Below are 9976 nucleotides of genomic sequence, written 5' to 3'. Positions count from 1 at the left end.
GCAAAAGCCGCATGAATAAAGAAGGATTGTTAAAGAGAAGTAAAATAATTGAACATTTTGGCTGCAACGTGTTGGGTGTTTCACTGTACAAAAGTAGGTATTGCCCAGTCTAGAGAAAGCAAAGTTTACCCATTTATATAAAAAGAATTGTAAGTGGGGGCACCTAATCAGCAACTTTGTACCTTTCTTCCAAGGTCGGTGGCAGTCCAAATCAATCTCTGTTGTTTCCTCCTTGTGTCGATCATAACCCTGTTCTGCTTTGTTATTTACCAAAAACATAAGATGAATTTGTTAATTACAGAGAAAATGTTGAGGATTTTTCTGTAACTTAACAAGTTCAAACTTTTAATTCGACTGGCTTCACTTTCTTTCTTTAACTCACAGAGACGTACTTTTCTTGCTCTGGCTTCTATATATCAACATGATACTCAATCAAAAGCCTTCCCCCTTCTTTCTCTCTCATACTAGCAGTGGCAATAGTAGTAGGAACTAGCAAGGAATGGAGCGGAGGAAAGCAGCAGGTGACATGAAGCGAAGCGAGTCAGAGCTGGCCCTCCAAGAGGTTATCAAGAAAACCCAAATTAAAGGTGAAGAAATGAAGGAAAATCGTGACAACTCTTTTTCTGCTGAGTTTGAAGGCTTCTGTGGCGATGATCTCTCTTTCTGCTTCAAAACTCTGGTTTGGTCTTTTGATCATTTGCATTATGGTTCTTATAATTCCGTAGTCTTTAGATACTTGTGGGTTTTTTTTTTTTATTATATTTTGAAGGCTGACCAATAAAAATAAGAATAAAAATAAAAAGCTTTTGGACAAACATGCTGACCTGTTCCTACAATAATTGGTTGATCCAAACTCTCATCCCATCCATTTGAACTAATTATATTATTCTTTTATGCGATTTGAAAACAAGAGCAATTATCTTAGCCAATGGACAAAGCCAACCATTCATTCAAATGCTTAATTTCTTGAGTGTATATATATATAATACTTGAGTTCTACATTTTAAAAAATAAGTGAAAATATTTTTAAATTTTATTTTTATTTTTATTTTTTTCTATTTCATCTATTTTTATCCATTTAGTCATTAATTAAAGGATTCAAAATATAGTCAATAAAATATTAAAGTGTTAATAATAATAATAATTTGAAATGAAAGTATGGATAATAATAAAACTCGAGGATTGAGGATGAAATAATAATTTATTTTGAGAGATATTAACCTATTTTTACTCTTCATTAACAATAGGTGAAAGTTGAAAAAAAAAATAAAGAGATTAAATTGTATAATAAAATCAAAATTCAAAAGTATTTTTATTTATGTTTTAAAATATAAGGATCTAAATATTAATTATGACATATTACATAATAAAAAAAAAGTAACCTCAATTTCTGATTAATTTGCTAGTTTTACCGATAGCTACATTTTTAAGGATTTTTCATTGCTAAAACATGGTATTATATATATATATATATATATATATATATATATATATGAAACCAATAACATCGCAAAATTTTTAATATTATTCCACCATTTCGATTGTATTTCATTATAAATCTTTGATTCAAGTTTCAAAAACTAACCTGAACAAGAATTTTCCAGGTTCTATCAACACATCTGAGGGTGATAACTTACGCATGATAACTTAAAATTCTGTGTTATAGCAAGCACACAATTTTAAGGCAAACACACAAATCGTATAATCACACAGTATAGAAAAGAGAAGAAGAATAACACAAGATTTAACGTGGTTCAATCATAAGGTCTACGTCCACGGGCAAGACAAGAATAAAAAAAGTTCCACTATGATGAAAAAAACAAGATACAATCACTCAGAACTCTCAAACCCTAACTCCAGTGTGTTTTTCGAATATCTTACAACTCTACCGCAAAGGATAAAATATTACAATATTTATACTAGTTCATACCACGGGGCGTTGCCCACGCACCCCTAAGGAGATCAGTGGTGGGTTTCGGGCCCGGGCCTATCGGCCCGTGTCCTCCGTTACCACCACAAATTTTACTTTTTATCTTAATCGGGTCACAGCGCGAAACTTTCAGATCAGGTCATAATTCGGGTCCATGAAAAAATATATACAAAATTCAAGCCACAAAAAATAACAATTCTTCCCATTAGCTTGAATTCCCTTAATCATCAACAAAATAACCACAAATTCTCTGTCTTACCATATGCCCTCGCAAGGGCATTACTGAGCACTACAAATACCAACAAAGTCTAGGCAATACCTAAACTTGTTGACTGGGACTTCCTTGGTCATCATATCTGCTGGATTATCATGTGTAGAGAATTTTTGTACAATTACAGTCCCCTGAGATACAATGTCCCGAATGAAGTGATATCTGATATCAATGTACTTAGTTCACTCATGGTACATCTGATTCTTTGTGAGATGTTTTGCACTCTGACTGTCACAAAACACTGTTGCTTTGTTCTCTATCAACTCCAGATCACCCACCAAATCTTATAACCATAAAGCTTCCTTTACTGCCTCTGCTAAGGTCATATATTCAGCCTCTATGGTAGACAAAGCAATTGTAGCTTGCAATGTTACCTTCTAATTGATAGCACTTCCAGAAAGAGTAAACAAATAACCTGTCAAAGATCTCCTCTTATCTAAGTCCTCTGCAAAATCTGAATACACATAGCCAACAACTGAATCACTCATCTTAGCCCTATCAAATGTTAGACCAACATCTGTAGTACCCTTCAAATACCTCAAAATCCATTTTATTGCCTGCCAATGCTCTTTCCCAGGATACGCCATGTATCTACTCACAACAGTAACTACATGTGAAATATCAGGTCGGGTGCATGCCATAGCATACATGATGCTACCAACAGCACTTGAATAGAGAACACTGGACATGTGTTCCATCTTCTCATCTGTTTTTGGTGACATGTCTATAGATAACTTGAAATGGGCAGCAAACGGAATAGTCATAGGCTTCGCATTATTCATGTTGAAACGCTTAAGCACTTTCTCAATGTAGGCCTGTTGAGACAAAAAAAGCTTTCCAACACTTCTATACTTGGTAATTTCCATTCCCAATATCTTCTTTGCAGCATCTAAATCCTTTATCTCAAACTCATCACTCAACTGCTTTTTCAAAATATTAATTTGTGATATGCTTTTAGCAGCAATAAGCATGTCATCCACATACAACAGCAAATAAATAAAGAAATCATCTGAAAGGTTCTTATGATGCACACAACTGTCATATGAACAACAAATAAAGTTATTATGAACCATGAATGTATCAAATCTTTTGTACTACTGCCTAGGGGACTGTTTCAGACCATATAAAGATTTCTTAAACAAGCAAATGTGGTTTTCCATACCTGGAATGACAAATTCCTCAAGCTGACTCGTATAAATTTGCTCCTCCAACTCACCATGCAAAAATACTGTCTTCACATCTAGTTGCTTAAGCTCTAGATCATAAAAAGCAACCATAGCAAGTAAGACTCTGATAGAACTGTGCTTCACAGCTAGAGAAAATACTTCATTAAAGTCAATCCCCTCCCTCTGAGTAAAGCCTTTTGCTACCAACCGTGCCTTATATCGAGTTGTTTCAACCCCTGGAGTGCCTTCCTTTTTCTTAAACACATATTTGCAACTTACCACTTTTTGTCCCTTAGGCAATGTTACAAGCTTCCAAGTCTGATTCTTGTAAAGAGATTCAACTTTTTTACTCATAGCACCGACCCACTGATCTGCATGTGAACAAGAAATAGCTTCTCTATAATTGCTGGGTTCATGCCACTGTTATCAAAGGCGCGCCCCAGGAGCAAGGCGCACTACCTCACCGAGGCGCACCGAGGCACGAGGCGCATCAAAGCACGCCCCAATGAGGCAAGGCGCTGGATATAAAGCTAGACTGCTAGGTTTTTTTTTTTAAGTTTGTCCAGCAGCCAGCAGCCAGCAAAAAGGAAAAAAAAGAAGAGGAAAAGAAGAAGAAGAAGAAGAAGAAGAAGAGGAGGAGTGAAAAGAGAGATCAAACAAACCTAGTATGTATTTTTTGTTATTATTTTCTTATTCTTCTTCTTCTTCTTCTTCTTCTTCTTCTTCTTCTCCTCTGCTCTCTTCCCCTGTGCTGCATTTTTTTCTTTCTGTTTCAGTGTTTCCTTTTTTTTTTTTTTTGCTGCCTATGCCATGCTTTCTCTCTCTCTCTCTCTCCCTTTCCTGTGCTGGGTATTCTTTTTTTACTTCTCTTTTTTTTTTTTTGGACTGCCATGCTCTCTCTCTCTCTCTCTCTCTTTCCTGCACTGTTTCTGCACTACACTTTCTTCTTCTGCATCTTTTTTTTTTGCTGCCAATGCCATGCTCTCTCTGTTAGTTTACTTTATTCTGTGTTGCAATTTCCATTTTTTTCTTTTCATGCTCTCTCCTTAGTCCTTACCCTGCAATGTTTTTCTTTTTCTTTTCTTTTTAGTATAAATTTGTGATTTTGACATATTGTTTATTGTGAATATGTTAAAATATGTTTATTAGTGTTTTTAACTTTTAGTAGTTTATTTTTATCTCTTTTGGATTATAAATTAATTATTACTTGCATATTTGTTAGTTATTATTATATAGTTTTATGTTACTTGAGGTGTGATAGCATAATTATAATTTTTTTATTTTTAATATATATTTTTTATTTTTGCGCCTTACGCCTAGGCTCCAAGACATCTTGGCGCCTTGGTGCGCCTTGAGCCTTTGATAACTATGGTTCATGCACATTAGCTGTCTCAGCAACTGATAAGGCAAATGTAACTAGATCTGCATATGCATATCTCTGTGATGGTCTAATCTATCTTCTCTCTCTACTAGTTGTAATGCTATATGGTTCCGGTCCTGTTGCTGTTGCTCAGATGTATCCTCTTGTTGATCAGGATCTTGCACCTCATCCTTTGAATCACTGGACTGAACAGCTGAAGTATCAATATCAAGCTCCACCTGTTCTCTGACACTGTGATATGATTCTGCTATTGACTTCTCTCTTTGACTATCTAATGAAGCAAACTCATTAAATGTCACATCCCTGCTAATAATTAATCCTGGAAACTTTGAATCATTGTACCACAACTTATAGCCTTTCACTTCAGATGCATACCCTAGAAATATGCATTTTCTTGCCCTCGGCTCAAGCTTACTATCTCTCACATGAGCATAAGCAGGGCAACCAAACGCTCTCAGCTAAGAGTAATCTGCCGGTGAATCGGACTAGATCTCAAAAGGAGTTTTGCACTCAATAGCTGTAGATGGAGATCTATTAACTAATAAACAGGTTGTATTAATTACTTCAGCCTAGAAATCTTTTTCCAATCCTGAATGTGAGAGCATGCTCTGTGCTTTGTCATAAAGCGTTCTATTCATGCGTTCTGCAATACCATTCTGTTGTAGTGTCCTTGTACAAGTGCGGTGTCTCACTATATCTTCATTACTGCAGAATGCATCGAACTCATGAGTGCAAAATTCTAACCCGTTATCAGTTCTAAGACGCTTGAACTTCTTTTCTGTCTACTTCTCAATCATCGTCTTCCACTTTACAAATGTTGAAAATGCCTCATCTTTTATTTTTAAAAAATACACCAACACCATCCGAGAATAATCATCAATCAAAGTCATGAAATACCTGGCACCGCTCTTGGAAGGGATTATGTTAGGACCCTATAGATTTGAGTGGATATAATCCACCGTTCCTTTGGTCTTGCGCACTGCCTTTTTATCGAACTTTACCCTGGTCTGTTTGCCAAACACACAGTATTCACAAAAGTCCACAAATTCTATTTTCTGCCCGTCCAACAAATCTTGCTTGCTTAACACAAATAATCCTCTTTCACTCATATGACCAAGACGCAGATGCCACAATTGAGTCTGATTCTGATTATTGCTTTCGGATGCTATTTCAGCTTCCCCTGAAATTGTACTGCCCTGAAGAAAATATAATCCTGAAATCAAACTACTCTTCATGAGTATCATAGAGCCCTTGCACACTTTGAGAACTCCATTCTCTGCATGGTATCTGAATCCATGAGAGTCAAGTGTTCCAAGAGAAATTAGGTTCCTCTTTAGTCTTGGAATATGCCAACACTCTATAGATAATGCCAACACTCTTGTTACCAATTACTTCTACAGATAATGCACGATCATTGTCCAGAAATACCTTGCCACTCATCTGTATGTAAGTGACAAATCAGTTTCTGTGTGGACGCATGTTATAAGTAGCACCAGTATTAAGAATCTAGGAATTTAGTCTATGATCTGAACTTACGGATAAAATTTCTTCAGCACTGTCATCACCATTAGAATCGAAAAAACGGTCAACCATATTCGCAGAACTTTCTGGTTGCTTTTCCATTTTATTTTTCAACTTGGGGCAGTCTTTCCTGTAGTGTTCTTGCTCCCCGCACTCAAAACAGTTAGTCTTTTTCATTCTTGACTTAGATCTGGCCTTAGATTTCTTCCTGCTAAAAGAACCCTTCCTTGAATGTGTTCTTCCCCTGCTCACCAAACCTTCCCTTACAAATCTTTCTCTATTATTTGAAAAATTCTTTTTCAATTCGTTTGATTTTAGAGAATTATTAATATCGTTTAGTGAAATACTGTCTTTCCCATACCACAGAGTATCAACAAAAGTCTCATAGGAGGGTGGCAAAGAACATAACACAATATGGGCTTGATCCTCACTATCAATCTCAATATCAATATTTTTCAGGTCCATAATAATTGAATTAAATTCATCCAGATGTTCTTTAATGGGTGTACCTTCGCTCATTCTCATATTGTAAAGCCTTTTCTTCAGATACAGACGGTTGGTCAGCAATTTAATAGAGCACAACTCCTCTAATTTCTTCCATACCGTAGACGCTGAGCTTCTCCCAGCAATCTCGTGAAGGACATTATCAGTTACGCTCATGAAAATCGCACTCAAGGCTCTATCCTTCAGATCAACCTTCTCTGCCTCTTTCATACATTCTGAAAAGTTATCCTCGATTGCCTTCCATAAACCTTGTAGGATCAAAGAATATTTGATTTTAATCTTCCACAAACTGAAACTCGATCCCACCGTCAAACTTTTCCATCTCATACTTCGTTGAAAACGACGTCATCTGTAAACCCTAGGTTTTGCACACAAAGCTCTGATACCAGTTTGTTATAATAAGCATGTAAATCTAAGGCACACATACAAATCGCATAATCACACAGTATAAAAAAGAGAAGAATAGAAAAGAGAAGAAGAATAACACAGGATTTAACGTGGTTCAACCGTAAGGTCTACATCTACGGGTAAAACAAGAAAAAAAAGTTTCACTATAATGTAAAAAGTAAGATACAATCACTCAAAACTCTCAAACCCCAATGTGTTTCCCAAATATCTCACAAATCTCATACAAATGGTAGAATATTACAATATTTATACTGGTCCATACCGAGGGGGTGTTGCACTCGCACCCTTAAGGAGATCAATGGTACGTTTCAGGCTCAAGCCTATGGGCCCGTGCCCTCCATTACCACTACAGATCTCACTTTTTATCCCAATCGGGTCACAACGCTAAATTTTCGGGTCGGATTATAATTTGGATCCATGAAAAAATATATCTAAAATTCAAGCCACAAAAAATAACATTCTGGCTTTCTTTTTTGATACATATATGCAGGAAATGATAAATGGTTTGTCGAGTTGTGGGCTTCCAGAATCATTTGAGTTATGGTCTCAAAATACGAGCCCCAAGCAATCCTGCATTTCATCAGCACTCATTGATGCCCAGTCATCAGTTTTTGGTATGTTCTTCTAGCATGTATGCATAGACAATGTCCTAATGAAGAAATTATCTGCTTATTCCTAATTAGTAACATGTCAACAAAGTGGAAATTTGATCAGTTGGGAGTCCATTTTCGGCAAATAATAATCCAAACCAAGGAAGGGTAAGTAGCAGTGGTTCCTCAGAGGATGAAGATGTGAAGATAGAAGCTGGTCCTTGTGAACAGAGCACCAATCCTACTGATTTAAGACGCATTAGAAGGTAAACTACACACTCTCAACTCTCTGTTGAGATCCGGGATATGTTTCACTTATAGAATATTTCTGCATACAACTCACAATTCACGCTTGCATTGCATTTTCCAATTAGTTAATATGGTATCGTAATTGTGTCGTTTAGGATGGTTTCAAACCGGGAGTCGGCTAGACGATCAAGAAAAAGAAAACAGGCACATTTGCAGGAGCTTGAATCGCAGGTATCATATTCTTGATTAAATTTTATGAGTATACTGCAGATAGAGATAGCAAAATGACAGTTTGGTTCATTGATTATTTCAGGTTGACGAACTTTCAGGAGAGAATGCGTCTTTGTACAAGCAGCTTTCAGATGCTACTCAGCAATATCGGGGTGCTAATACAAATAATCGAGTGCTTAAATCAGATGTAGAGGCTTTGAGAGCCAAGGTAACGCAAATATGCTTTTCTTACCCAATTTGGTGTATGCTTTTCTTACCCAATTTGGGGTTTTATATTAATTCTGAGATGATGAAAGAGATTTGTGATGTTAACTAGGTGAAGCTGGCTGAAGATATGGTTACTCGAGGTTCCTTAACCTATAGCTTGAATCAACTTGTTTAAAATCATCTAACTTCACCTCAGCCGATGAATCTTCGAATCTCACCAACCATCACAATCAATGGAGATAATGCCTCGTATGCTGCAGCTGCTGGATTGACAGTTTCAGGACCTCGGCTTGGAAATGCTGATAATTTTAGTAATGCCAATCTCAGGAATAGTGTAATAAGTGATGCTGTAAGCTGTGTTTCGGAGCTCTGGCCTTGATTGTCCAATTTGGTGTGGTTCCTGTCATCTTTATTTATGTTAATATTGTTGTTGTGAGTCATTTTTGCTTAAACTCGGTTTATATGAACCAATATAAAATTAGTGAGTTTCGTATTGAATATATTTCTTCGCCTGCATTGCATTTGGGTTCTACAAATCGACCTAGGCAAGAGGTAACTCTGTTTTTATTTGGGCAAAAACAAAATCTGACAGCATAGCTCATCTGTCGTTTTGGAAAATATATAAAACTTGGCAAGAATATAGAATAAGAAATAACATTAATTGAAAAGAAAATTTAGCTCATCATCAATTGAAACTCACTAAAATCAACCCTTCCATCCAAGTTCAAATCCACAACCTTCAACATCTTCTCTATGTCGCTCATATCCAACCCTTTATCCAGACCCAAGCACTGCAGCACCCTCTTCAGCTCCACTGCTTCTATATGTCCGTTACCATTCTCATCAAATATTTTGAAGGCTTCATGCAGCAAATGCTGGCGCTCTGACCCTTTTTCCAATCCATGAAGCACTTCCTCTACTGCCATTTCATCATCTACCGCAGCGGATTTGTTTCCTTCTTCTTCTTCTTCTTCTTCTTCTTCGCCATATGTCAAGCCAAGCTTCTCCACCACTTGGCGTGCGTTCTTCTTCTTTATTTTGCCGTTGTTTTCCATGCCAAATACATCAGTTAAGGCCTGGATCATCAAGTCATCTACTTGAGGTGCATTTTGACTTGGACTTGGATCAAGACAAGGAGATCTTGATCCTGCAACGCCCAATGCTTGCACTAGCTCTCCAACAAAACTAGACCACACTCCTGATGATATGTTCATCATTTTGTATTATTATTTTAAAGCAATTAGAAACTCGCTACTGTGCTTCTTTCTGCTACTCTAATTTTATAGTGGGTAATACATATAAAGAACCCTGATTTTGATGAAAATCGCTTAAAAAATGCCATTGATCTATTGCCACATTTAATTATTGTTATTATTGGTTGCTAATGCAGCTTCCAGGCACTACAACCTCAGCATCTCACCAATAAAATAATTAATTTTGCAAATCTCATCAATTAATAAGAGATCATCTCGGTGTTTTTTTTTTTTTTTTTCAAGGTTTTTGTAAAATTATTGCCTA

The 9976-nt window shown here is 36.5% G+C and overlaps 1 protein-coding gene and 1 pseudogene across 1 annotated transcript; one reads left to right on the top strand and one right to left on the bottom strand.

Moving 5' to 3' along the window:
- Window positions 1–316: 316 nt before the first annotated feature.
- On the top strand, window positions 317–8956 carry LOC110657307 (basic leucine zipper 9-like; annotated as a pseudogene).
- A 44-nt stretch (window positions 8957–9000) lies between these two features.
- LOC110657309 (calmodulin-like protein 7) lies at window positions 9001–9944 on the bottom strand. The gene has a single exon (XM_021814462.2). The coding sequence runs from the start codon at window positions 9673–9675 to the stop codon at window positions 9133–9135; it is 543 nt and encodes a 180-aa protein (XP_021670154.2). The 5' UTR covers window positions 9676–9944; the 3' UTR covers window positions 9001–9132.
- Window positions 9945–9976: the final 32 nt, after the last annotated feature.

Source organism: Hevea brasiliensis, chromosome 4, assembly GCF_030052815.1.
Source record: "Hevea brasiliensis isolate MT/VB/25A 57/8 chromosome 4, ASM3005281v1, whole genome shotgun sequence".
NCBI classification, from domain to species: domain Eukaryota; kingdom Viridiplantae; phylum Streptophyta; class Magnoliopsida; order Malpighiales; family Euphorbiaceae; genus Hevea; species Hevea brasiliensis.
This window is presented reverse-complemented; position numbering and strand designations above follow the sequence as displayed.

What these genes read in the sequence shown, in the direction of transcription:
- LOC110657309 (XM_021814462.2), bottom strand. Translation starts at nt 9,675, where the DNA reads ATGATGAACATATCATCAGGAGTGTGGTCTAGTTTTGTTGGAGAGCTA.